This window comes from Melanerpes formicivorus, unplaced genomic scaffold (assembly GCF_026170545.1).
Source record: "Melanerpes formicivorus ecotype bairdi unplaced genomic scaffold, bMelFor1.0.p_v2 SCAF_29, whole genome shotgun sequence".
NCBI lineage: Eukaryota > Metazoa > Chordata > Aves > Piciformes > Picidae > Melanerpes > Melanerpes formicivorus.
Genome location: NW_027142381.1, coordinates 3,997,532 through 4,024,693, shown reverse-complemented (window position 1 = coordinate 4,024,693; position 27,162 = coordinate 3,997,532). Strand labels below are relative to the sequence as shown.

The window sequence follows — 27,162 nt, the reverse complement described above, 5'->3', positions numbered from 1 at the left end:
ACATCCCTGTTAGAGCACTGTCAAATAATGTGCAGCTTGCTGGCTGAAGTCATTTAGGTTTTGATTTGTTGATACCAACCAAAGCATGTTCCACTGGTGGAAGATGCTCGTCGAGTTGTGGAGGAGTCCAGGGTGTCAACTGTAAATCTGTAATAATGTTGAAGTGTTGGGGAAGTTCTGTGATTCCTTCTTGAAGGAATGACCACATGACCAGTGCTTTGAGTCCTTGCTTACAACTGAGTGTGCAGTTTTCTTTGCACTTCTTGCACAGCGTGTCCTGCTCACATCGCTCCGTATAAATTTGACAGGGTGAGGCAGGGTAGCTGGCTGCTCTTATCCATGGGAAGGCGGAAAGCTCAGCATTGTATTGCTTTTAGGTTTATGCTTTTGTATTCTTTTGCCCAAAGTCCTGCACTGGCAGGGATATGGACTTAAGTCTCCTGTGTACAGGTAATTGGTTAATCCAGTTGAACAGAGCAAGAGATCTTCTCTTTGCCTCTAGCAAAAGGCGAGCTGTGGATGTTAGCGCCTCCAGCAGTCTGTCTCTGCAATATGGATTGTGGTTCCTGAGGCGCCACTGCTCATCAGCATCACTCGGATCAGTGCTGTGGGCTCACTGTCACCAGCCTTTGTCACTATAGGTCCTCTGTTCAGTGAAATGAAGTACAATAGAGACCAATTGTATTGCTAAGAAAACAAAGTCCTATCCCATTCTCTCCCCTTCCCGCAGTCCTCCCCCGGAGTGTCATGAGTGGTTACCCCATAGTGAAACATCTCTATTGTCTGTCTTTCCCAGCTGCGTTTGGATGAAGCACAGGAAGCGGAGTGCCAGGTTTTGAAGATGCAGCTGCAGCAAGAATTGGAGCTGCTGAATGCATATCAGAGTAAAATCAAGATGCAGGCAGAAGCCCAGCATGATCGGGAGCTGCGTGATCTTGAACAGAGGGTATCCCTCCGCCGGGCCCTCCTTGAGCAGAAGGTAAAATGGGCATGTGAGCATCATTGGCACACTCCAGATTTCATATCTTAAGTTGCACTGTACTACTGAGAGAGAGAAATGGCTTTTACCTTGCTGTATATAGTAACACAGACCGTTTGAGTATTTGCCCTCTCTGGGTTAATAGCTCAGTGACACATAACCTAAACTTTCTGCCAGCTCAGTCATCCTATGTGAGCAGCTTCTGGCTGGGATAGAGCTGCTTCAGGTGTGCCAGAGGGAGTCCTGCTTCTCAAGGCAGAAGGGAAAGTGGGCTGTTCTTTTTGTCTGTGAGCTGCAGATCATCTTACCCAGCTCCTTAGAGGACAGGCAATAACAACTTAAAGGGGTGGGCTTTGGGAATTCACATGGTATCAATAGTAGACATCTTTGGGGAGGGAGAAAAAAAGGTAGAATGTGTTTGAGACCCTGTGGTTTATGGTAATATTATTTTACTGCAGATCTGCTCCATTTGTCAGTTTGTGGAGACCAGGCTGCAGTTTCCCTATGAAATGATACTTGTTCTGGAAATGAGCATGTCCTTGGGCAAACTGAAGGCACCAGATTCCTAGGCATGGGATCCTCGGATTTCAGCTTGTAACTGGCTGTGTGTGTTAGGTGCTGCTGACTGAAGTGTGCTCGTCTGTGCGGTGCCAGACTGTGTGTATGAGATGTGAGTGGCCTACACAAACCAGGGTAGGGCATTGTGCCAGTCAGTGAAAAGAAATGCACCATCAGCCTCCCCCCTGCAGATTTTCTCCCCTTTGAGTTGCCCTGTGGGTGCCAGCCGTCGCCATTCACGCAACAGTTCCCAACTTGACTGATCAGCGATTATTAAATTAGGGCAATTACTCCGTGGCCTCGAGGCTTTTTTACACTTAACTTCTCCCAGAGGCTAACAGATGGATGCTGACCTGATGGAGGGCCCTCCTCAGAATAAAACTGCTCCACCTCATGGCCAGTGGAGGAAGCATCTCTGAGCAGACAGCCCAGCCCTGTTGTGCTTTCATCTCCTGTGAGTAGACACGAGTCTCTGGCAGGAGCAGAATTTGTGCAGACAGAGTTCCCGTGTGGTGCTCTCGTGTTTGGCTTTACACCCCACCGCTGGTTATTTTGCTGCCGTCTGGAAGAAGACAGCTCCCGGCACAGCCCTGCCTTTGAGTACCTATGCTGGGTGTGCATTGCCCTCTGGTGGCACCATCTGCCAAGAGCTCTGGGAAGAAGTGTGCCACAGCAAACCAGCTGCTGGTCATTTCTTCTGTCTGTGGGCACAGCATCTACTGCACTGCATGTAGTGCTTTGATAAAAGTTGCAGTGGGGCCAACGACTTAAGGAAACATATCAACCAATAATAAGGTCATATAAGTCTTTCATCATGGACCAGGATTGAGGTTTCTGCATGTAGAAAGCCTCTGTGAAACATTTGGTATCAGTAATGGTGGTAAGGGGCTCAGCAGTGCTGCTTCATAGAGAGGACGAAAATGATAAAAATAAGACCTAGCATAATAATATTTTGTGTGTGTGTCCTTGTGTTACCTCAGAACAGCAAAAAATCATGGCACTTCATAGGTTGATGTAGCAAGCCTTAGCTGTGACATTGCAAGTCACAAAGTCAGGGATCAACAGTGAGACTGCCTCTCAGCAGGGCTACAGTCACATAGCAGCATCTCGAGGGAAAATTTGGGGATGCAAAGGTAGCTGCATCCTTCTTTTGGAGGGGTATTTTTGGGGAGGAGGGTTGCTTTGTTTTCATAAGAATTAAGAGTTATGAGTATTGTGGTGCAGGTCTCTTTAGTGATGTCAGCTGGTGTTTGCTTACCTATGCTAACTGAGGCTAGCAGCCAGGGAAAGGGCAGGTGTGTGCATGAGCTGAATGTCTGAATTTATGTGCACAAATATACACATAGCCTGTGGCAAAGTCAGTCCCTGATGTTCAATAATAAACTAGATTCCACAAGTTGGTGTGTGCACAGGACTCTGCCTCCTCCTCAGCACGGTGCTCTTTATTTTTGATGGTGCCCATCACCATGGTAACTCACCAGAGCATACATGGCTGAGTTGGACTGAGGAGGGAGCAGCCAGCCCCAGCAATGCGCAGCCTTGAAGTGCCAGTGACTGAGGCACTGTACAAGTTATACCCTGGTGCTGTGTTGTTTGTGTCACACCAGTAACAAGCATGTCCCAAGAGTGTCTTTGAAAGACTTCAGATTTTACTCATTTCCCTTCCTACATGCTTCATCTTCAGAATCCTGCATCCTGAGGTCGTTTCTAAGTGATGTCATTTCAATGCAGTGTGTTAGGCTTGCTGTTTGGTGAGGTTCAGTTGCACTGAGTCCTGTGGGCTACACTGTCACAGCCTGGAGACTGTGAGCAGCTGGACATGCTGAAAACATTGGAAGAGGAGCATTCTGCTTAGATAGCAGGACTGGAAACAAACAAGTGGAGCATTTTAGAGCTAATGTTAGAGAAGGCACTCTTCCTCTTCTGCCTTTCCCAAGACAGCTGACCACTGTGGGGCTTTCAGGAGTGTGAGCAAGGCTGCTCTATGGAAAGAGTCAGCCTCACTCACCTAGCACTAAGAAACACACAAGTGGAGAAGGCTGTCTCTGAAAGCCCCAAATGGCTCAGGAGATGACTCATGCTGGAGCAGATTGTTTCCTAAATTCCAGATGAAATCACTTAGCATATTGCCTGACTGAGGCAGGAGAGTGCTTACAAGAACAACACTCTGCCCAGTACCTTTAGCACAGACCAAGATAACACCTCTTGGCCATGTTGCTGCTGACTGCAGGGGAGATGCCAGTGATCTATGCTGAAAGTCTTGGCTGCTGCTTTTTACCCATTTGGTCTTTTCCACCGAGGCCAGAAGTAGCTTTTTCAGTGCTGGCAAGAAGATAATGGAGCAATTCTTTGGTTTTCCACCTGACTGCAAAGATTTCAATAGGAAGGCTTTCATCCCTGCCTGATGGGTGTCTGGAGGCCATAGCCCCAAGTCATCTGTACTTGCAGAGCTGATCTCAGTGCCCCTACCAAAGTACTGTTGGAAACTGATTTGGAGCAGTTACAGGGAAGAAATCGGAGTTGCTAGCTTGGATATCATCTAGCTAATAATCTACTCCACAATTCAAACATCCCTGCCTACTCCACACCCTGGAGAAAATATCAGGGTAATGAAACATGAGAAACCAATGTAGGAATAGGGTAGATAGGAGATAAACAGGAGCTAAGAAAACCTGGGCAGTGAACACTGGAGAGGAAACTGAATGTGGGCTTGTGCATTGAATCCTGGAGAAAATAACAGCAGTCATCATCAGATTCAGCTACAGTGAAGGTCACAACAAGCTGTGTTGGCAGGTATCTGACTGTATAGGCACCGTGCCTGGCTGTATCCAAAGGTCCTTTCCTAGTAGGCTTTTATGGAAGCTGTAGACTGCACTGCATCTTTAGCAGCTTGACAGAGGTTAATCTTTTGTGTCACTGCAGACTTTGGATTCACATCTCTAAAACTTCTGTATTCACCAGGGAGCAGGGACCAAGGCCCTGCAGCTGGTATTCACCATGCCCTGGTGTGTGCGGGTCTATGGGACATAGCCTTTTGCATTCAGAGCAGATTGTGTGTCAGCAGACATCTGATCTAGATCCAGTCTCGTGTAGGAGCGTGGGGAGAAGGTTCCTCATTAGCTTGCTGTTACAAGCTCTTCAGAGACTTGAGGCCAAGCACGTGAAGGAGTCCTGCTACTACACACTGTCTCTTCTTTGTTTCCTTCCCAGATTGAGGAGGAGATGCTGGCGTTGCAGAACGAGCGTACCGAACGGATACGAAGCCTGCTGGAGCGCCAAGCTCGCGAGATCGAAGCCTTTGACTCAGAAAGCATGAGGCTAGGTTTTAGTAACATGGTTCTTTCTAATCTCTCCCCCGAGGCGTTCAGCCACAGCTACCCGGGAGCTTCTGGCTGGTCCCACAATCCTACTGGGGGTGCAGGACCTCACTGGGGTCATCCCATGGGTGGCCCACCACAAGCTTGGGGCCATCCAATGCAAGGTGGACCCCAGCCATGGGGTCACCCCTCGGGGCCCATGCAGGGGGTACCTCGAAGTAGTGCTATAGGGGTCCGCAACAGCCCCCAGGCTCTGAGGCGGACAGCTTCTGGGGGACGGACGGAGCAGGGCATGAGCAGGAGCACAAGTGTTACTTCACAAATATCCAATGGTTCACACATGTCTTATACATAACTTAAACAATAACTGAGGGTGGCAATTCCACTGGAGCTGTCTGCCAACAGAAACTGCCTACAGACACCAGCCCAGCAGCCTCCTCAGTGCGGTGCTGACGTGTGGAAGCTGGGTGCACATGGAATATTGTATTCATTTTGTAAAGCATTATGTTTTGTGTTTACTAACTGGGATGTCATAGTATTTGGCTGCAGGGTTTGGGGGGGGTGGTTTTTTTAGTTCTTTTTTTTTTTTTGTTGGTGGTGTTTTGTTTTGTTTTTACTTTCTGGAGGGGTCTTGGGAGGGCGTCTGAGAAATATATGCAATTAGTCAGAAGAGTTGACTGGTGGTTGTCACACTGAGAGGACAGAAGGGGCTCAGACTGCCCTCGTCACGCCATCCATAGGAAGTCTGAGGGAGAATGGAGACCTCCTCCCATGTCCATAAATTTCGAACTGCCACCCTGCAAAAGCCAGGCGAGCTGCCTTTAAACCAACATCCAGGGGAGGAACAGCTGGATCTTCTGTTCCATTTTTATTGGTCATTAAATTGGATACATTTCTAGGGTATTGCCTCTGCCAGGAGGCATTTTCAAAGACTTGTAGGTGTGGAAGAAGGGTGAGAAGAGAGGCCAAGAGACAGCAGGGCTCAGCTGGGCCCTTCTACCCAAGTGCCCGCTCTGTGTCATGTAAGAAGTGACGTTCTCTCAGAAGGCACTGGTCAGCATCCCGAGAACTGTGTAGGTAAACCTGTCTAGAGGGAACAGGCTAGGAATGTCTGAAATTGTATTCCTGCTTTGGCACTCCCTGATTGTGCTGCTGGTAGCTCAGATGAGGTTGGGCAGAGGAGTGTAAGTAATGCACTTGTACAGCTAATACTGTGACATCTCATTTTAGCTAAGCATCAGAATAATTCTTGGAACCCAGTGTAGTCCTTTTTGCTCCATTCAGAAACATTAGACTTTCAGCCAATCAGTCTCAAATGCCAGAGGTGTTTTGAAGGATGCCATAGTCACAAAATGCCATTGAACAGGTTTTTCATTATTATACTACATCCACCAATTTATTACCTTTTTGGCTTGTTGCAATTTCCTGTTTACACGTAGAGTGTAGCCAACTGTTTAAATGTTTAGTTGCCACAGTGTACCAGGAGGAGCTGAGCCAATGACTCTTTCCCAGCTGATGACTAACCCACATCACCACTGTAGATCTTGCTGCATGTGAGGCTCCTTTTTATTACTTTCCTTGCTGCAATACTTCACAACTTTTACAGTCCCTCGAGATGCTGTGATATTTTGGCAGCATATCACACCATGCAAGAAGGCACTACTTCCAGAGGCTCCTTGGAGCTGCTGTACTACTGAAAGGAAGTGAAGGAGGTTGTGAAATCCGCACGGTGATAAAAGGGGTCAGGGAGTCTCATTAACTGAGTGACTTTGTGGCATTGTGTCATCCCTCAGTGCTGGGGTCTGGAGGTGCCCCCCGTGCTGGGTCAGCCGGCACCGTGGGGCTGGGGAAAGAGCAGGTAGATGAAGTTTGGCTTGAGGTAAAGATTTCCATCTTGGGGACTGACCAGCCAGGGTTCTTTGTAAATGTTTTTCCTTGCACACTAATCATCTTGAAGAAAACACTAGCTGCTAACTCTAGGATTTGCCTTTAATATGTTTATAGGGCTCAAAACAAAAAAAAAAAGCAAGGTTTTCCGAATGTGTTTGTCCATGTGACATATTTATATAGTGAGTAAATACTCTAGTGTCTCGCTGCTGTTCAGTACTCGACAGGGCGACCTTCTTTCGTTAGCTAAATTAACATCCACTCCCGATCCTTAACTCTCTGCCAGTGTCCGGTGAATCCAGCTGGGATTTCTAGCATCTTAACGTAGCATATCACTAATCAAAGATGGAAACTCTACCAAAACGTGTTTGAGCAGCCCCTTAGTAAGGAGCTTTGTAGTCCTGAACAGTTGACGGAAGCCTGGGATGAGGTGGTGGTCCCGCGGAGGCGACCCTGCGGTCGCCCCCCGGGGGCGAGCGGTGACCATGAGTTGTCCTGTCCCTTCCTCTGCTATGTTTTTATGTGGAATTGGATGTTTTGGGGTCGTTGTTTTGCATTTGCAGTGTTGTTGAAATACAGCAAAACTCATTTAGGAAAGGTACCTGTCTTTTCCTGGGGTTAGGAAGAAAGAGAAAACTGAAAGGCCGAGATTGCATTGGAATTTACCATGTGAGTGTGGAGGGTGTGCCCAGAGCATGGTGCTAACGCAGCCTTTTGAAGTTCAGCTCCTCTGTCACAAGCAGCAGCAGCAGCAGCGACAGCAGGGACAGGCTATACCTACAGGTTCAGTGGGTTCGTTCTTTTGCTTCTGTTATGGTTTGAATTTGGTCAAAGTCTCTGGCTTAAATTGAGCTATTTCAACAGAATTCTCTCAACCCATCTCTTTGTGTAATGTCAAGCATGACTGAATGCTGAATCCAAACTATGGCTGTCCCATATTGGCTTTTTTGTATTCAAAAAGAACTGTGTAGTAACCATTTTTACATGTATATCATGTGCAGACCTGGACTATTCCAACAAGTTAATATTTTAATTAAAATAGTTTGCAAAAACTGATTCAGATCAACTGGTCTACATGTGTGTGTCCCTGTGTGTATGTGGGGGAAGGAAAGCTGTCCCAAACAAGCCTGATCTGAAGAGAAAGCAGCCCATGATGCAGCTGTAGCCAAAGGGACTCAAGGTCAGACTGTGCCTTGGGACATCTGTGAGGAGGCTCTTGCTGTGTGTATCTCGGGCGTGTTTCTGAGATACATCAACAACTCTACGCTAGAGAGGAGCAAACACTCTCTGAATCAGTTTGCAAACTCTATTTTTAGAAGTAAGGCCAATTGTTCCATGTTGTTGTACTCCTTGCAGTCATGCCCTAACCTTGATTTTTAAAAATACTGTAAGCATTGTGGAAACTACTCCAGTACCTCAGCAAAAGATGTTCTTCTACATCTTTTGTTCTCTTATTTTAACACTGGGGAAAACTTCTGTGTCGACTACTTCGCAAAACTTTATTGCAGTATTTTCAAATCACCAGCTTGACCCCCCGAAATCTCTTGCATTCTGTGGTTATTTTTCTCTCCCCTTTGCAAAGACCTAAAGTTCTGATCTAGTTTAGCCTCCTGGGGATAAAAAGAAAAATTAAGAGGAGCCACACCTCTTTCTGATTTAAATGTCTTTGTTTATTTTATTTAGTTACAATCAGTGAAAAGGACCACGTTTTTCTTGTCCTGGGGAGTCAGCAGCCACCTCTCCCTTCTGTGTTGAATGCTGCGTGCTTGCTTCCTCACATGCAGCGCTGAAACGGAGGTTGCAGCTCTGTTTCACCTGCATTCACTCCAAGCCTCTGAGCTTCAAAGGGGTTGAAGAACTAACTGTGGTATGATACTGAGCTTTCCACAGAAAATTCCCTGCAGCCATTCCCCGCTTGGCTTGGGGCCAGGCTGGCATCGCTCCGTGTCCCACCCAGCCCTCCCACTCTAGAAGAACGTGCATCGTAACCCGCATGGGGTGCACCCCGCCTGGTCCTGGGATGATGCCGTTTACCAGACCTCTCCCAAACACCCCCTTAAGGAAAAGGGCCCCTTGCACTTAGGGCTGCCCTGCCTCCCCAACCCTGCTTACGTGCCATTTCTTGAGAGGCAATAAATTGTATTGTACCACTGTCTACCATTACTCTGTTGAATACGCACATCTGGATCTATATATATGGTATCTCATTTGTATATATTTATATACTCTGTATGTACCTGTGTGCGGCTGTACGTGCACACACCCCTCATGCTGTGCATTTCTGTCAGGGCACTGCAGTTCTGCTGTTCTTTAGCGCTCCTGTTCACGAGCAAAAGCAACCCCTGCAGCAGGGCTCTTGAGGGTGAGGACATGTACGTCTGTGCCAGGGCTGAACGCAGTCAAAAGCCCTCGCTTCGATCCTGCCCTGCTAATTGTAGCTTGCGTTTTTTTCTGGGGTGCGGGAGGGTAGGAGAGCTGCTATGGGCTTGCTGTAAAGTAGAGGAGAGAGCTCCCAGAGGGTACCAGAAAGTCAGAAGACAGCAGAGAAGAAAACAAGATGCTGTAGCGCTAGGAAAAGAAAGCAGTGGAGGCAATGTACTGATCTGCTGGGGAGGCGGTGAGTGGGCCGGTGAAGTGCTCAGCAGGCTGAGCTCAGAGTCCCCAGCTGCGTCTCGCCACGAGAGATCACAAGCCCAGCACGGTCTTGGCATGCTGCACCGGCACTAACTCCTGGCATTCCCAAGTTGAAACTGCCACTGACTGAACACTGTCTACCTTTGTGTGCATCTAATAATTAGAGCAGGTTATGTGGAGGATCAAAAGAGAAGGTAAATTGGAAGAGTTAAAGCGTGTGTGTGTGTGTAACAGCGTAGCCGTGCGTGTGTGTATGCACACACCGTGCTTTTGGGCCCTGCTTTGTTCTGGTTAGGTGTGTGCTTTGTTACTGGATGGCCATGTTCTTCTCCTGGGTGCTTGCTCTGTGTTTCTAGTAACCCTTGCCCTGTTTTTTCTCATAGTAAGGGGAGCGAGTGCTATGCCGGACACCATGAGCTCCTCAAGCTGTGAAGACCCTTCTGACCTTTCTCCTGTGTCCTCTACAGACCCCATCTTAGTGGGACATGGGGTAGTTTGCGGGGATAAATGGTTCTCCCGTGTGTCAAGTCACAACTGTTGATCCAGTTGTGATATTTACCTGCCCAGGGAAGCCCAGCCAGCTCAGCAGCATGCCAACTGTGGGCTCTCTTTTTTGTGCTATCAGAGAATTTGGAGACAGTTTCCCCCTCTATCCCTTTTGGAAGCTCTCTTGCAAGATTTTTAGGAGAGGCTCAGGTTTGGTTGGGACATCACTACACTTCCCAAGGAGTAGTTTTGTCTTTAGCTGTGCTTCTGCCTGTGGGCCTTTCCCATTCTGGTGCTGGGCAGCAGCGAGCCCAGAGCCATGTGCCAAGGATGGAGGAGTGATAGATGCCCAAACAGGGATGCCAGTCGGTGTCCCTCTGCTGTGTTTGTTTCAGTTTGCACTTTTACGAGTCGATTGAGCCAGAGTCTGCTGAGAAATAAGTGTGAGGCGCTTTGGAGGGTTGTGGGTAACTGTTTACAGCCAAAACACAAAAATCTGATGGATCTACTGGTTCTAGTAAACAGGGCCCCAGCAGGGAACGATGGCAGCAGATAACCCAGGTTCCTGTTGCACAATGAGGTTCAGCCAACTGGGGCCATGACGCTGCCTGCTGCATCTCTGACCCTCAGCCCAGGCTTTGCTGGGGAAGGAGTGGCCTTTGTCAGCTAGAGAGGGACTTAGGAAATCGGATTTGCCAGCAAACAAGCACCTTAGCCACCAAGCTGTAGGTCTCAATACTTGCACTTCACCTGAAGGCTCCTCTTGGTGGGAGGAAGGCAGTTCAGTATGTGACTGTTGGCTTTGCACCTGTCTGGCATCCTCAAAACATCCTAAAGCCATGTCCTAGGCAAAAACAAACCCAACTCAACATCAGTTCCCTCTCTGCTTGCTTTCTCTGAGTGCACACACTGAGTCCAGGAACCAGGAGGGCTGAGCATTGCCCCCAGGGATGTGAACAAACCCAGGCGCGGGGATCTTGCCCCTCGCCTCACCCCTCTGGTCCCCTGCCCCGCTCCCCACCCTTGAGTACGGGTACCTCAGAACATGCACAGTTTGAATTTTCACTGGCAATTAGTTTAATTATTGCCAGCGAAAAGAGTTGTAATTATCTGTACATATGTAGGTAACAAATTGACCTAGTTTCTGTATTTTTTAAGTTTTTTGTACTAAAATTTATAGATACAGTATGTGCCAGCTAGCAGAAAGCTACTGTAATTGCCAGTCGTAGTTCAGCATGCACCTAATCCCTGAGACTTGTCCAAGTGATGCTGTAAGGAATTGTGCTTAAATATTGCGAGCTGGGGAGGCGCAGGAGGGCTGGGGGGGCCGGCAGCTGCTCGCCTGGGGCCTTCAGCTGGGTGTTCCATGTTGGCTGTGTGGAATCCTCCTCCTGTCGCTGTCATGTGCTGTCTGGTGGGCAGTGTGAGGGATGGAGCAGTGGCTTCCAGCTTTCTCTGGAGCTGAACTCGAGAGGAGCCGAGTTCAGGTTCCTCGCTGCAGTTTAATGCCGGCTTATGACTATTTTTAACCTCTCTAGAAATGATCTGTTTCCCCTTTCTGATTGCTTTTGTCTTAAACCTGAGATCATCTAAACTGACTGGAGGAAAAAAGGAAAAAAAAAGGAAAAAATAAGAGACTTTCATTTAAGATTGTTGCCTGCTTTTAGTGCCAGGATCATGCATTTCTATGGCAACTCTGAGCTCAGCAGAGTTTAGAATCAGGACAGGGTTGTTAAGTCGCTGCTGCTTTTGCATGGCTCCAGCAGAGCCCAACTGCAGCCAGCAGCAGCGAGGGGCGAGTCTGTGGGTGTGATGCAGTGGTTTGCACAGGGGTCTTGGTATCTCTGCCCTGGCTGCAGCTGGCTTGCACTGCAAGACCTGCCATGAAATGAAGGGTAGGAATGAAGGAAGGAGCTGTCTCTTTTGTCTTGTGGCAGAGGCAAGTCTGCAAGGCAAGAATAGCTTTGCTGAGCATCCCAGGAAGCTGTGAGCAGAGGAGTTGGAGCGCCAATGAGGCCATGCTGGTTGTCCTAGAGGTCATAGGGGACAGGAGTGTGTAAGGATTCAAGGATCATAGAAGGAGAGGCTCATGTGTGCGTACAGGTTTGGCTTCTGGCAAGCAAACCACCCGCTTCCTTTCTTCAGCTTTTCTTCCCTCCTAACCCCCTGCAGCTCTTCCCCCTGCTTGCTTGGAACAGGAACACTTTTTCTTTCTACCTGCCTAGGAACAGCTAAAAGATTGGGGTGAGGGTGGGGGAGGGGGAGGGGGGCAGCCCTGATGTAAATAATTAACGTTACAAAGTGAAGTGTGTATAACATAAAAGGCGACAGCCCTTTGGTGACTTGTAAATGCTTGAGGAGGTTGTGGCGAGATGTGGAGGGCCGAGGGACCTGCTGGAGGCTCCGCAGCCATCGCTGCCCCACCGACGGGTCGGGGCTGGGAGGGGGGGGGTGGGCACACACACCCCCTACATACTTTAGCTGTGGGACACCCCCCCCCCCCTCCCCCTTTTGTGTAGTGGATGGGAGGGTAGCGTAACGTGTGTCATACGGATAGGAGAAGCTGTGTGAGGTGTGTATAGTGTATATTTTTTACAAATAGCTTGCTTGTATTGTGAAGATTTTAAAGACAAACTTGAGAATTCTAGCCTAACTCTTAACACAACTTTACCATCAGTTACCCCACTGGGTTCAGAGCCTCTTGAATGTATATTCTTCTTTTCTTCTTCTTCTTTGTTTTTTTTTAATTGAATAACCTAAATGACCTATTCTTCTACCACTCAGCCAGACTTCCTATTTATATTTTTAATTTTATAGATTACTTTCCACTTGTTTCCATTCTTTCCAGCATGTTCCTGGCTTTAGTTTTCTGTTTGTTTGTTGGGGGGGGGTGGGTGTCGTTTTGTTTCTCTTTTTTTTGCACAAGCATTGTGTGAAGTCGAGGAAAAGTTTAACTCCAACCTGGTGTTTTCCAACCTGTTCTTCCCCTCCCCTTCCTCTCCACCACCCTTCATTGGTTTGGGGTTGTTTTTTCCTGTCTTTTTTCTTTCTTTCTTTTTCACTTTCTTTTTTCCTTCCTTTCTTTCCTTCCTTTCTTTCCTTCCTTTCTTTCCTTCCTTTCTTTCCTTCCTTTCTTTCCTTCCTATTCTTTCCTTCCTTTCTTTCCTTCCTTTCTTTCCTTCCTTTCTTTCCTTCCTTTCTTTCCTTCCTTTCTTTCCTTCCTTTCTTTCCTTCCTTTCTTTCCTTCCTTTCTTTCCTTCCTCTTTCTTCCTTCCTTTCTTTCCTTCCTTCTCCTTCTTTCCTTCCATTTCTTTCCTTCCTTTCTTTCCTTCCTTTCTTTCCTTCCTTTCTTTCCTTCCTTTCTTCCTTCCTTTCTTTCCTCTTCCTTTCTTTCCTTCCTTTCTTTCCTTCCTTTCTTTCCTTCCTTTCTTTCCTTCTTTCTTTCCTTCCTTTCTTTCCTTCCTTTCTTTCCTTCCTTTCTTTCCTTCCTTTCTTCTGCCAACAGTTTGGGATTTTCTGGACTGGGATGCAGCAGGTGGGAGGAGGGGAATGGCTCTTTTCCATTTGCAGCTTCTGTGCAAATGCCAGGTCTCTTGCCAGTCAACTAAAAATGCTTCACTTGCTGGTTGCTTTAAAAAAAAACAAAAAAAAAAAAAAAAAGGAAAAAACATAACAATAACAACAACAACAAAAAAAAGACAAAACAAAAAAAAAAAGCTTAAAACAAAAATGTAACCTTATCAGTCCCACGTAGCCCACGGCGGGAGGGGGGGAAGTGCACACACTGTAGCCACACAACTCTAGCTTTGGCTGCGAAACAAAAGCAAACCTTTCCTGGTGAGTAGGTTACTGCAAGGCAGCTTCCAGCCCTGCCAAGGTTTTTGCCAGGCACCGGCTCCGAGAGCAGCCCGGGACTGCACCCCATGGTTCGGCCGAGCCGTGCCAGGGGAACGATGCGCCTTGGGCTTGCTGCTTCCCCCTCGGTGCCCACCTGTTGATGTGCACAAACCTGAGAGCTGCCTGCTGCTGACGGCAAAGCTGTTGCTGCTTTTCCTCTCCTCCTCTCCCCCTCCATAAGGAGGTCCAGCTCACCAACAAGAGCTCACCCAGTGCCCGGGCCCCAGCGCCGTGGCTGTCTGCTCTGGGGCATCATCCAGGTATGGCAAAGCCCCGGTGCCAGGGGAAGGCACCCGGCTGCCCGGTGTTGTGCCGCAGAGCGTTAGTTAACAACAACACACATATCTGCTGTCTTACTATGAACACTGGTCTGAGGTTTCCAGGCCCAGCGCCACGGTGATGGGCTGTGAAGGATTTAACTAAGGGGAATTAAAACTCCTTCCTGCTTCCACGTCTGGTAGCACCAGCTGGTATGAGTGAATCTACAGGTGTGCGTTTTCCTTCTTGTAGAAAATGCCACGAGCACTAACTGGTAAGGCTTAATGTACAGTATATTGTCAGTATTCTGGTATTCTTCTGGTTCAACATACATTATAGCTCATATATAACCTGTATTAATTGTATAGATTGTGCATTTAAAGCTGTTACCAAGTTGTCAGAAAATAAGAGAAGAGGAAAAAGGAAAAAAAAAACAAAAACAAACACAAAAACAGGGAAAAAAAAAACCTAAGGTCCTCTGTAATATTTTGTTTGTAAGTATCCTTTGTATCATAGCAAAGGAAATGGTTAAAAAAAAGAAATCAACTGTAATAAAGTAATTTTAGTACATGGAGTGTCTGCCTCGTTTCATGAGCCCGCCCCCGCCGCGGGGGCCTCCCACCTGCAGGCTACCGCGTGTAGGACCTCTGCCAGGTGAAAGTGGGGGGCTTGACAGCGGCCCCCCCGCACCTGCGGGGCTGTGGCAGCCCCTTCCTTCGTTCCTCGGCCCGCAGGAACTCGCCCATGGCCCTGAAGAACTCCAGCGCAGCCTCGTGGCCCCAGCTGCGGCCCGCTCCCCACTGGGGGAAGCCGCAGTGTCCTCCGCGCGAGGTCAGCAGCAGGAAGAAGTAGGGGCTGCTGCGGAAGAGCTCGAGGGGCAGGCTGCAGGCCGGGGGGCCGCGGACAGGGTCGTCGGCGCTGCAGAGACACAGCAGCGGCACGGCTGCCTCGTCGGCATCGCGCAGGGGCTCGTTGCGTTCCCAGTAGGCCTCCCAGCTGCTGGGGTGGCTCTTGGTCCGGCAGAAGAGGGCTTCTTCCAGGTCCCGCAGCGAGCGGCTGCCCAGCAGCCTGTCTATGTCCACCACCTTGGCCAAGGACCCCGCGTACCTGCGGGGATGGGGCAGTGACAGTGGACAAGAGGCCACAGGCCTGTCACCAGCTCCTGTACCCACCCAAAGAGGTGTGGAGGCTGTGCTCCAGCCAGAGCCCTGCACACAGGGATTGGAGAGGGTGTCATCAAACCTCCTGCACCTGAACTTGGGAGGTGTCTCCCACAGTCCCTTGCTGGGGATGCGGGGAAGGGGTCCTCCTGCAGTGCAGCCTTCACCAGCCGGGGTACCATGGCAACAGGAGGCAGCCAGCACTCTGCTCTGTTACCGTGACAGCAGTGCTTGCAATGGGTGTTGGCAAATGGGGGGAGGGAAACACCCTGCTACCCCCCACCACACCACCTGGCCAACAGAAAACCAACCCCAGCTTTGCTGAGGTGGAACCTGGCATGTGTTTGCTCCAACATTTTGAGGTTTAGCTGCAGGGTTTTGGCCCTCATTTGCCCACCAGCAGTGGCCCTTTGTCCCCCTCTCCCTTCAGGCTCTCAGCACCACTTGGCAAGGTGTTACTTGAAGGCCCTGGCACAGGGTCATTTCTCTCCCATTCCAACCCATGCCAGTGCTTGGGCCTTCCCATCACAGCTGTGCTGGGCAGCAGGGACTCAGAGCCAATGTAAAGGTGGGCATTGTCAGCTGCCACAGTCCCCTGGCTGGCTTTGAGGGGGTGGTCATGGACCCCACCCCCACAAGGCAGACCCCCCCCGGGGTGAGCTGCTGAGGTGGGGCAAGCACTGATACAGGGGCTTGGCCAGACCATTAAGTGCTCCTCCACTGAGATGACTCAACACTCAACTGGGGACCCCAGGATGTCAAGCCACAGGAGCAGGTGGTGACCAGGCTGGCTCTGCAGCTGCCGGCTCCAGGCTGGTGTTCATTAACCAGCACGTTTTGCTGTGCTCAGCACCTCTGTGCACACACTGAGGCTCCTGTGCAGGCAGCAGCACCCATTGCATGCACCCTCCTGAGGGCTGGCAGAGGAAATCCTGGGGTACCCCTCCCCAGCCCCCCCCACCCCATGTTACCCCAGCCCCAAGGACCCCACTAACCTGCTGAGTCCCTGCTTGAGGTGCAGCAGCAGCGGCCACTCATAGAGCCAGGGCATCCTGGCCTCAAACCAGTCCCGGCCACGGAAGATGGGGGAGAGGCAGGCGGCAGCGGACAGGCGGCTGGAGGAGCCACTCTCCCCAAGGTAGGCGAGCAGCACCCCTGAGCCTGAGCCCTCACTGATGGCCAGAAGTGGGGCAGTGGGGTGCCGGCAGTGCAGGTAGGTCACCACCTCCCGCAGATCCCCAGGGTCCCCAAATGGCTGGAGACAGGGGGTGGTGAGGGGGCAGCCGTTGTGACCCCGGCGGTTGAAGATGACAGGGATGAAGCCCCGCTCCAGTGCCTGCAGCCCCAGCTGCAGGAGCCCCCCAGTCACCTTCCCAGCAGCATTAGGGATAAGCAGCAACACCGAGCTTCGCCCCCCACCACCACTGTCACTCCCAGACCCCTGTGGCCCCACCAGCCAGTCCAGGGCCACCAGCCCAGTGTCAGGCAGCTGCAAGAACTCCCGAGCCACTGCTGGCTCTGCCTTGGGCACCTGCAGGAGCTGCCGCAGCATCTGGAGCCGGGGACAGTTTGGCCACAGCCAGCAGCCCCCCCACAGCACCCGTGACCGCCCCAAGCTCCATACCAGGTGCTGGGCCAGTGCTGAGGGCTTGCAGAACAGCCGGCAGCACTCTGAGCCATCCTCAGCGATGAAGGGGACCCCCTCTTCTTCCTCTCCCCAGTTTCCAGGCACCTCCAGCCTCCCTGCCCAAAAGCAGCAGGCCAGGAAGCCCAGGCCAATAAGCACCAGAGCTAGAGCCACCAACCCCTCGGGGGACATCATGGGGACGTCGAGAGGCCCAGCCGGCAGTCTGGGTGTTTGGTGGGTTTGCAGAGCAATGACAGGGCAGCAACGGGAAAGCCCTGCCCCGGGGCTGGGCAAGCAGGGACAGGGCTGTGCTGGGGTGGTGTGACTGGCGCTATCCAGGGCCAAGGGGACTGGGTGAAATGGGAGGGACATGTGGCCAAGCCCTGCCTAGCACTGGTGGGGAATCCTCTGCAGCCCTATCCTGGGGGCACAGATTCCCTCCATCGCTGAGGAGCCGGGGGCCACGGGCCCGTGCAATGCTCACACCTTTATTGATACAAATGTACAAGGACACATCTTACAGTAGGGAGCACGGCCCTGGGGCAGGGGGAGGGGGTCAGGACGCCCAGGGAGGAGGGACCCATGGGCGCCCCAGTCCAGTGTAATGCTGTGGGTGGCCCCAGGGGTACCAGCCACCCAGCAAGGGGCTTTGTGGGGAGGTGGGGGGTACATGGCCACCGCCGCCACGGACAGCTACACAGGCTATGTACAGGATAAGTTAGGCGCGTGCCGAGGGGTGGGCAGGGGTCTGTACAGGGGAACGCAGGCACCTACCCCACAGGCTAAGCACCAGCTCCTCAGCAGCGTGGGGGGCTTGGAGGGGCTCCCTCCACACCCTGGCTCCCCATGGGCTAAAGGTCACTTGCAGCTATGCTCACCCCAGGTGTGAGGGGAGGGAGAGACGGAGAGCACAGAGGGGGCCAAGGGGATGCAGAGGGGCACAGGCTGGCCCTCACGGCTTCTTCTCGCGGGTGGTGATGGTGACCAGCTGCTTGGCGGCCTTGGCAATGTCATAGGCACACTGGATGACCTGCTGGGTCAGGAGCTGGTAGTCCACGGCAGCGCCTGGCTCTGGCGGCACAGTCTTGCGGCACTCACTCTGCAGCCGGTAGGCGCTGGCGTTGAGCAGCCGCAGTGAGCTCCGCACCGTTTCCAGCGCTGGTTTCTGCAGCAGGGCAGAGGAGCAGTGTCAGGACCCACAAGAGGGAGAGCTGACAGTGCCTGGTGGGAACGCACCTCTCTTACCTTAGGGAAGAGCGACGCCATCTCCGTCACAGCTGAGTGAATCTTCTCCGAGCAGGGCACAAAGCTGCGGGTGAGCAGAGGGAGTCAGCACTGAGGGAACAACAGTTCCCAGCCCCGGGGGTGGCCCTGTCTGAACGCGGCTCCTGCGACTGAGGATTCTGGAGGGATCCCCCAGTTATGTCCCTGCCCTACCTGTCATGCTTGGACTCCTGTGCTGCCCGCAGGAGCTCCTGGATGTTCTTGGTGACCTGCTCAGTTTTGAGGATGACATCTTCTGTGCTGGGCAGCCCAGGGTCCAACTCCCCGTCCAGCGGGTCCAGTTCATGTGGGAAGTCCTCATCCTTGCTCAGCTCCACAAACCGTTTCCCCTCCATGCTACAGGCACCAAGCGACACCCTGGTGTCAGTGCCAGCCCTGTGTCCCCAGCACAGTCCCCCAGCCCCAGCACTCACCTGATCAGGACCTCACCCATCTGTGTGTTATCATAGTCGCTGTCAGTGCCACTGCCATGCCGGTCCAGCTTGCTCTGGAGAGGACAGGAGCAGTGTCAAGCCCTGCCCAGCCCTGTCCCTATGCAGGGCTGGGGTCCTCCCTCCCTGGGAGCTGCCACCCCCTTCCCGTGTACATCACCATGTGCCGGGCACTCTCAGGTGGGCAGGAGAGCAGTGGGGAGGATGGGGGAAAGGGCACGGAGGAGGCAGATGGACCTTTCCGGATCTGGAGAGGGAAGAGAAGGGAAACCAGTGCTGAATGGGGCACAGAAGGATCTTGAACTGATTCTAGTGATGTGCAACGGAGGATGAGCACAGGGGACACCACCACCCTGCATGCAGGAACATCCAGTGGCCACCATCCCCCAAGGAGGTTTCCAGCCTGACCTAGGGGGTGCAGGGTGCCGGGGGGACAGGACGTCCCAGGACAGCATGGAGGTCATGTCCCAGGAGGGTGACAGCCACCATGTCCCATGCAGGAGCCGCCCCCGCCACAGCCGCCTTACCCGGTACACGCTGGCCGGGATGTGCATGGGGTACAGAGCCTCGTCCTCCAGCTCCTGGTGACACAGGAAAGGTTACATCCCCATAGGAATACACCCAGCACCCTGGGGGGCTGGGGGAACCACCACACCCCAACATCTGCTGCTGCCAGCCCCACAGACTCACGCTGGCACCGAAGGGCTGCAGCCGTGTCACCAGCTCCTCCACTGGCTGCCCGAAGGGCTTCAGCGCTGAGCCCGGCTCGTACATGGAGAAGGCCTGACGGTCCCTGCGGTGCTGGGGGGTCGTGCCCGGGGGGGGACCATGCTCTGGACGCTCGCTGGGGGCTGGGGTTGGGTGAGTGGGACCCGTCTGCTGCCGGATCTGCATGTTCTCTGCCTGCAGCTTGTGGATCTACAGGCAGGGAGAGGAGGAGGCATCAGCAAAGAGAGGGGCACAATGAGGCGGGTCCCGCTGGCCCTGCACCCACCTCGCGCTGCAGCCGGCGCAGCTCATCGCTCAGGCTGTTGTTCACCTTCATCAGCTGCTGCACCTTGGCCTCAGAGGCAGCCAGAGCCTTCTTCACCTCCAGATACTCCTGCAGCGTGATGGGGCCGTCCGAGAGGTCGGAAGAGTCCATGCTCTGTGGGGAGATGGGCTCAGCACTGGGATGATTCTGCAGCTGGGGCGGGGATCCGGGCCAGGGGGCCGGGGCTCACCCTGGCGCGGTTGTTGCGAGAGGCGTTGCGCAGCAGCTCCTGGTCTGTGTCCTCGTCAGAGGCGACGCTGTCGTAGTCGTGCTGGTCGTCCAGATCACTCTGGCTCCGCAGTGAGTAGTCCAGGGCGTCTGGGGGAAGGCAAGGGGATGCTGAGCCAAGGGCAAAGGGGGATGCTTAGATCGCCCTTGGCTATCCCCCGTCCCTCACCTGTGGGGCTCAGCAGACTTTTCCCTTGCTGCCGGCGCTTGGCTTCCCCGAGGATGTCGATGAGCAAAGTGGCAAATTCCCTGGCATTGAACCTGGCCAACTTCTGCCGGCCCTGGGAGGGCAGAGGGCAAAAGGGGGTGAGCAGGGATCTGGGTGCTAGGGTAGAGGGGTGTCACAGAGCTGTGGGGGGGCTCACCTGGTTGCGTGTGGCTGAGTACTCAGGGTTGACAGGGAGGAAGGGGACAGCACTGCGCTCTGTCACCAGTGTGCTGTGGTTCTGTGTTGTCAGCCAGACTGTGGACAGACACCCAGTGTCAGATCCCTGGGGGGCTGTGGGGACCAGACCCCCTGGAACGAGCAGGCTGCAGGGCCTAGGGACGGCAGCGGAGCTGGCAGGACGCAGGCGCGGGCATGGGGCCAGCCTGCTGGAGCTGGGAGCGGAGCCTGGCCGGGCCGATGGGAACTGCCTCCCCCACCCCCCCTGCAGTGCTGGGTTCCCCCTCTGCGCCCCCCAGCAAGGAGCCCCCAGTCTTCCCCCTCTAATGCATCAGCTCTGCACCCACCCCAGCCAGCACGGAGAGGGTTTGGTGTGCCTGCCAGTGCCTATCTTGGTGCCGTGGAAATAGGGTGTCCAACTTCCCAACCCCCCACAGGTCAAGGGCACCCCACTAGGCTAAGCCCCCACCCCAGGGAGTCCCAGCACGCACCTCCAGCAGCACCCTGAGACCTGGCACCCAGCAGTGGCCCCTCACGACGAGAAAAACTCCCAGAAAAGCTCCCAGGCCAGAGGAATGAGGAAGGAGGGGCCTGCGGTCCTGGCGCACGGAGCCAGATTTGGGGGAGCGCCAGGCTCAACCACGGCCCCGCCGCCTGCTCCTCCCCACGCCACGCCGCCTGCCCCAGCCCCGGGGGCTGGACTCTGCGCCCCCAGCTTACCCGCATCGTTCTCCCGCCGGTCCACCTCATCGTAGACATCCATGGCCAGCTCCTCAAAGAGGCGATTGCTGAGCTACAGTGGGACAGGGGACAGCGTCAGGAGGGATGGGGGAGTGGACAAGACCCCCCCCCACACCCTGCCCTGGCCAACACTTACTGCTTGCAGCTTCTTCTTGGCTGCCTTGGCCAGCTCAGAGAGGTCCAGGCTGGGGGGAAGTGGGAAAGGGAAAGACACAAAGTGGAGGTTATTGCTGGCTTGTCCCCACTGAAACAGTCCCCAGCTGCACCCGACCAGGACAGGGACCACCCACCCTGGGCATGGACGGCTTTGCCAAGAGGGGCTGGCAAGCAGGCAAAGGGGGATGAGGTGGCACGGAGCAAGCAGGAACCCCCTCCCCAGGTGCCCGCCAGGTGCCAGGCTGGGCTGAGTGGTCAGGGCTGCAGAGGGGGGTCCGCGCCGGTGGCACTGGGGGCCCCCAGAGCTGAGAGCCGAGCGGACAATACCTCTGTGCCATGCACTTTGGGCGCACCCTGCGCTCCGGAGAAGGCAGCGGAGGGAAGAACAGGATAAAGGCGGACGTTAAACGCGTGGGCACACGGACCCTTCCCTGCCCTCCCCACGGATGCTCCAGCACTGGTCACGGGGAGGAGACAGGGTCCCCACCTTACCCAGCAGGGACGCTGAGTGGGACATGGGACAGAGTGGCAGCACTGCAGGTGCTGGATGCTCACCTGTCAGCCATCTGTGGAATGATGTAGTGTCCATTCTTGTGATCTGTGCAAAGAGTAGGGTGGTCAATGGGTCCCCGTGACCCCTCTAGGACAGAGTCTCCCCCCGAGGACCCCCACACTCACCTGGCTTCCTGCCGCAGAGGTAAAAGGCCAGCCGGTCCGTCAGCTCGTACTGGCACTCCACCAGCCGCTCTGCCAGCTCGTGCTGGGCTGCCTGCCTGTGAGAGGACAGGCAGGGGTAATGTCCACGCTAAGGCACAGCTGCAGGCTGGGTGATCCCCCTGCTTTCCCCAGCCTCACCTGGCATAGTCAATGGGAGTCCGGCCATTCACATCGGGTGCTCCGGGATCAGCACCATAGACCACAAGCAGCTCTGCCTGCAGGATCTGCCCAGCCTTGGCAGCCACATGCAGTGGTGTGGTGCCCTTCTCCTGTGGGCACAGGCAACCTCAGCTCTACAACCTGTCCACAGGATGGGGTTCCAGGACCCCTTGCTTCCTCCCAAAGCTCAACACCATCCTCAAAGGCCCTGGACCTTGAGCCTCCTGATGCTTACCGGGTGGAAGAAGTTGGCCTGGGCACCCAGTGAGAGCAGGCGCAGGCAGGTCTCCAGGTTGCCTGTCCGCACACTCGAGTGCAATTGCTGCAGAAGAGAATAGGTAAGGGCTGGGGAAAATCTGCCCCTATTGCTAAGATGGGGTTGTCCCTGCATGCCCACCCTGTGCCCCACCTTGCTGAGGTCCTTGGCAGTGACACCGTCATCATCCCGGCAGGGCAGCTTGTGGACAAAGGCCAGCATCTGGTACTTGGCGCGGATGAACTCTGACTTGGTGGGGCTGGGGGAGGGGAGTAGCAGGTTGCAGAGTGAGGGGGGAGCACCTGGCCAGCACAGATCCCCTCCCCCAGGCACATGGGGCACTTACTGCACTTTGTCCTGGGGGTTTGCCTTTCGGCGCCCGCTCTGCACCTGGGCTGGATCCAGCAGTGAGTGCTCCCAGATGGAGTTAGCCCCATTGCTCGCCAAGGTGTGCACCATCTGCAGGAGAGAGGCAGGGGCCAGTGGGCACAGGGGCTCCTTGCACATATGTCCCCCATGTCCCCATGGGGCCAGAACCCACCTGAAGCAGGGTGGAGGGCCAGGGGCTGTGGCGCAGGTGCTTGACGATGGAGATGTGGCGGCCCAGGCTGCGGTGCACGCTGCAGCACTCGTCACAGATGAGCACCCCGCGGTTGATGGAGGCCCAGCCAGGATCTGCAGGGTGGCACAGGGATGTCCCCAGGTGTCCCCAGCATCTGGATCTTCTCCTTTTCCCATTCACCCCACTGCTTCCGGGGGTGGGGGGAGGGATGCGTTGCCACCGCGACCGTTTCCCAGGTGACAGCAAGGGGCTCAGCCCATCACCAGGGGGAACCCACGGGTTTCCCGTGGCAACCACGCACCAGCCAAAATTGGAGGGGGTAGGATTTGGCCTCCCCTATCAGGAGGGCGGCTGGTGGCAGGGATAACACCAGTTCTGTGCCAGCACACCCAGGGCAGGGGTACCCTGACTCACTGTAGCACCTGGTGTATGCCACGCACACACTGAGCTCCCCACTAGTCATTTAGGGGGATCCTTAATGGGGGCAGTGTGCCCTGCAAGGGGTGGGCACCCAAAGCCTGGGGGCTCCCACGTACGGTGTCACTGGCTTTACAGCCTTGGCACCCCACCCCCGGCCAGCCCTGCAGTGCATCCTGGCTCTTGGGGCAGGTGGCACAGCCCCAACACTGCCATACCCCCCCATCAGCCCCAGCCTGCCGGACTGCAGCCCTTTGTGTCCCTGCTGGGAACAAAGGGCTGTTTGAGCGGCCACGCTGGCCCCATGCTGGCACCAGCCCCGGCACCCGCAGGGGCCCTGCTCCCAGCTGAGCAACAGCTCTCCACACCCACACCCCAAAAATGGGTCCTGGGGCTGGCCCAGGGTGGTGTCCAGCCCCAAAGGGTGGCTGTGGGACTGCAGCTGACCCTGGCAGTACCAAGGGCAGAATATGAGGGCCTCCCCTCACTGGATCACAGCCCCCTCCACTGCCACATGGCTATGGCCAGGCACCAGGTGACAATGCCAAATCTGGGTGTCCTTTGTGTCAGATGCTGTGGGGGAGCACTGCCAGCCTCTGCCCAGCCCCACTACCCGTTCTTTAGAGCCTACACAAACACTGCGTCTCACCATGTGGGGGAGGAGCCCCAAGCCCAGCAGGGAGGACAAGACCCACAGGGGTGCTGACACAGGCCAGCCACAATGGCCCCAAGAGGGGGATGGTGGCCCCAAGACTGTAGAGTCCTGGGGATGAGGACAGGCAGGTGGCCAGGTCTCCCCCTCTTCCCTCCTCACTGCAGGGTCTCAGAGCCCTCCCCAAGGGCCCCCAAAGCTCTGGGGACACCACTTTGGGGGGCACACAGTCCTGAAGTGCTGCAGTGCCCCGGGGTCTAGGTGGGGCAGCTGGAGGGGGAGCGATGGCCCCCCCAGCCTGGCAGCCCCATGCACACAGATGGCAGTGCCTTGGCAGCCGGTGCAGCGGCATCTGTGCCTTCTCGCCCGCTGCCCACGGGGTGCTGCCTGGAACAGAACGCTCTGTGTGGGGGGAGCCGGCCAGCGAGGCTGCCTGAGGCCCTGCAACCGGGTGGATCTGGGGTACACCCGGGGCAGCATCCCTTCCCACAGCTGGGATATGGGTGGGTATTGCAGCAGCTCGGGGAGTGCCGGCACAGGGACACCCTGAACCCCAGAGCTCACCCAGCACTCTGCCCCTGCCCCAGCATGCAGGCTGACACCAGGACCCTCAGTACTAGCAAGGGGTAGGCAATGTCCCTGCACAGGGCCAGCAGAGCAGGATCAGGCCAAGGGAGCCTGGCCAGAGGATGCAGGGCACCCCACGGGCACCCCGCCCCACAGAGCCAGGCAGCTCATCCCGCAGCGGGTGCTCCCAGAGCGCTAGGAAGTGGCCTCTGGACTTTATAACTCATTTCCTCACATGGCTGCTGGGCGATAAGAGAATGGAAGAAACTGGTTTCCATTTCCCCCCACCCCAGCAGGAGGCCTTAGTACCGCCTCGGGCACCTCCATGCCCCCCGCTTGCCCACCGGCACAGGGCAGGCGCCCGGAGGCAGGGCAGCCCTGTGCCCACGCGCGCCGCTGGCTCTCCTGGCAGGATCTGGCCATTGGCACGTGGCCGGAATAATTCCGGCACAGCCTTGGCCCGCAGGCAGCTTTCCGGGGCTGGTTCAGAGGGAACCTCGATTCTCGTCCCCGTTCATTCATCGCCCTGGGGCCACCCGCGTCGGCCATGGGCAGGGTTTGGGGGTCCAGCCCCACCGTGACACCGATGGGCTCGTGCCCAGCACCGGGGGCTGCGGGCATGGGCACTGCTGGGGATGTGAATCGTCTTGCCCAGGCTCAGGCTCCGGCTTGCAGAGCAGCCGCCACCGGCCTGGCTCAGCCTGCTGGCACCACCAGGTCCAGATCTGGCCAACATGGGTGCTGGCTGCAGGGTCCTGGGGGGTGCAGGAGGGAGTCCCCCCACCAAATCCTGCCATTTGCAGCACCCTTGGTGCTGTTGGCACAGACCAGCACATCTCCACTCCCGTGCCAAAGGGTGCAGAGCCTGTGGGTGTTGGGGGTGTTGGCTGCAGTGAGGGTACACCAGGGGTGCACTGAGGCAGCACTGAGGGCACAGGAGGATTAGTGGGGTCATGCTAGGGGTGTACTGCAAAATTGCCGGGGGGGGGGGGGGAAAAGGGGTGCACCGCAGGGGGCCAGGGGCCTCAACACAGGGGGCTGCAATAGGGAACATCAGAGGGTTCCCGGGGGGCAGAGCAGGGTACTCGGCTGGGGGCCCAGGGTGTGCACTGCAGGGTGCAGAGGGGATGCACTCTCACTGTGGGGTGCAGAGCTCCCGAGGAGCATAGCAAGGGGTGCACCCCTGGGTGAGGAGGAGGCTCACGCAGGTGCTGGGGATGCACCGGGAGACACTATGGGGTGCAGAGGGGGCTCACGGGGGTGCCGGAGATGCACCGGGGGGTACGCCGTGGGGCACACTGAGGGCACAAAGAAGGGGTTCACGGGGGGCTCCTGATGCCGTACCGGGGAGTGCAAGGCAGGCTCCTGGCCCGGCTCGGGGTGGGGGGATTCTGGGGGGGCAGCACGAGGTGCGAAGGGCCCCGCCGGGGGCGGAGCGGGGAGGGAAGCGAGCGGAAGAGCAGAGAGGGGCTGGGGCGTACCGGGGCCGGCCCGGGGGGTCCGTGTAAGGGGGGTCGGCCCTTACCTGGGGCGCTGCAGTCGGCGCACACCTCCGCCCGCGGCGCCTTCCGGGACATCCTCAGCGGCGAGGCGGGCCCGGGCCCGGGCCTCTGCGCCAGCGTGGGGCGGCGGCGGCGGCACCCCCGGGCCCGCCGGGGGAGCGGGGCGGGGGTAGGGGGGGCCGGGCGGCGGGGCGGGGCGGGGGCGGCGGAGGGAGGGGAGGGGGGGGGGCCCGGGGCCGCGGCTCGCCGGGGGCTGCCGGCTGCTCCCAGCGCCCGGCGGCTCCGCAGGAAGCGGCGCAGGCCCGGCCCCGGCGGAGGAGGGGCCGCGCCGCCCCCGCCCCGCCACCGGCACCGGCACCGCCCCGCACCCGCACCGCTCCGGCACAGCACCCGCAACCCCCCCGCTCCCGCACTAGCACCTGCATCGCACCCACACCAGCGCCCACCCCCGGCGCAGTCTGCTTCAGCAGCCGGTATCGGTACCAGTTACAGTCCCGATCCCGGGTATCTTAGCCCAGCTCCGGGGCAACTCCCCAGCCCCGGTTCTGGTTCCTGCGTGGTCCAGTGCAACCCAGCTTGCGCCTGGACTTCCCCTGCACCCCAGTCCTCGGTGCCCTCCTGGCCCCATTCTCAGCCCTGGGCGCTGTCCTGGTCCCAACCCTGGTCGGGTTCATTCCTCCCTCCGGGTGTGTTGCATTCTTTGTGTTTCTGATCCTAGTCCCAGCCCTGGACACTTCTCCACCTTTCCCAGTCCTGCTCTGGGCACCCTGGCACCAGCTCTGGGCACTCGTACTAGATCCAGCCACAGCCCTTGGCACCCCCTGTCCTGTTCCAAGTGCCAGCTCTGACGCTGTGCACACCAGTCCTGTCCTGTCCCCACCCCACTCCCATACCCTGGACCCATCTCGGGCACCCCACAGGGTGCAATGTAGGCAGCCAGGGTCATGCTGGGGGGACCAGGATATTGGAGTTCCCAGCCTGCCGCTGCAGGACACTTATACTGGGGATGTGTGGGGTGGATCACAGCACACTAAGGGTGTTCAGAAAGGGATCTGGGGGAGATGGGGGACCATTTAGGGTCTGATTCCTGCTCTGGGATCCTATAAACACTTGGAGCAGGGGGGCACATCGCAGTATCACCATGGAGGGGGCCCTGCAGGTATCTGTAGCGGTCAGACTCCTGCAGTGAGGTTACCCCAGGCAGGAGACTCCAGAACAGGGCTGGATCCTGCCCCCTCCCCACCGTGGGCCAGACTGTAGTGCCTGCAC

The 27,162-nt window shown here is 55.7% G+C and overlaps 3 protein-coding genes across 4 annotated transcripts in view; 1 reads left to right on the top strand and 2 right to left on the bottom strand.

Moving 5' to 3' along the window:
- TAOK1 (TAO kinase 1) overlaps window positions 1-7,807 on the top strand; it is a 72,365-nt gene extending 64,558 nt beyond the window's left edge. The window contains exons 19-20 of the mRNA XM_068154535.1: window positions 797-979; window positions 4,748-7,807. Coding sequence (XP_068010636.1) covers window positions 797-979; window positions 4,748-5,209 — 645 coding nt within the window. The 3' untranslated portion in view covers window positions 5,210-7,807. The remainder of the gene's footprint in view (window positions 1-796; window positions 980-4,747) is intronic.
- Window positions 7,808-13,325: 5,518 nt separating this feature from the next.
- ABHD15 (abhydrolase domain containing 15) lies at window positions 13,326-17,196 on the bottom strand. The gene is made up of 2 exons (XM_068154534.1): window positions 16,172-17,196; window positions 13,326-15,123 (listed from the first exon to the last, which is right to left on the bottom strand). The coding sequence occupies exons 1-2, from the start codon at window positions 17,173-17,175 to the stop codon at window positions 14,646-14,648; spliced, it is 1,482 nt and encodes a 493-aa protein (XP_068010635.1). The 5' UTR covers window positions 17,176-17,196; the 3' UTR covers window positions 13,326-14,645.
- A 76-nt stretch (window positions 17,197-17,272) lies between these two features.
- On the bottom strand, window positions 17,273-26,071 carry GIT1 (GIT ArfGAP 1). Of its 2 annotated transcripts, XM_068154532.1 has the most exons (22): window positions 25,917-26,071; window positions 22,735-22,868; window positions 22,540-22,652; window positions 22,347-22,452; window positions 22,173-22,259; window positions 21,917-22,047; window positions 21,740-21,834; window positions 21,617-21,659; window positions 21,389-21,415; window positions 21,042-21,090; window positions 20,885-20,957; window positions 20,145-20,242; window positions 19,949-20,060; window positions 19,742-19,869; window positions 19,513-19,665; window positions 19,209-19,436; window positions 19,046-19,099; window positions 18,679-18,765; window positions 18,501-18,574; window positions 18,241-18,423; window positions 18,049-18,112; window positions 17,273-17,968 (listed from the first exon to the last, which is right to left on the bottom strand). In XM_068154532.1, the coding sequence occupies exons 1-22, from the start codon at window positions 25,966-25,968 to the stop codon at window positions 17,756-17,758; spliced, it is 2,304 nt and encodes a 767-aa protein (XP_068010633.1). In that variant the 5' UTR covers window positions 25,969-26,071; the 3' UTR covers window positions 17,273-17,755. The 2 variants fall into 2 exon arrangements, with proteins under 2 accessions (XP_068010633.1, XP_068010634.1); XM_068154533.1 differs by lacking the exon at window positions 21,389-21,415.
- Window positions 26,072-27,162: the final 1,091 nt, after the last annotated feature.

Excerpts from the sequence above, each read along its gene's own strand:
- ABHD15 (XM_068154534.1), bottom strand. The coding sequence starts at position 17,175 with ATGTCCCTCCCATTTCACCCAGTCCCCTTGGCCCTGGATAGCGCCAGT. Across the intron at positions 15,124-16,171 it reads CTCAAGCAGGGACTCAGCAG|GTACGCGGGGTCCTTGGCCA; the intron begins GTTAGTGGGGTC and ends CCATCCCCGCAG.
- GIT1 (XM_068154532.1), bottom strand. The coding sequence starts at position 25,968 with ATGTCCCGGAAGGCGCCGCGGGCGGAGGTGTGCGCCGACTGCAGCGCC. Across the intron at positions 22,453-22,539 it reads AACCCCCAGGACAAAGTGCA|CCCCACCAAGTCAGAGTTCA; the intron begins GTAAGTGCCCCA and ends CCCCTCCCCCAG. Across the intron at positions 19,437-19,512 it reads TGCGCCGGCTGCAGCGCGAG|ATCCACAAGCTGCAGGCAGA; the intron begins GTGGGTGCAGGG and ends CCCTGCCTGTAG.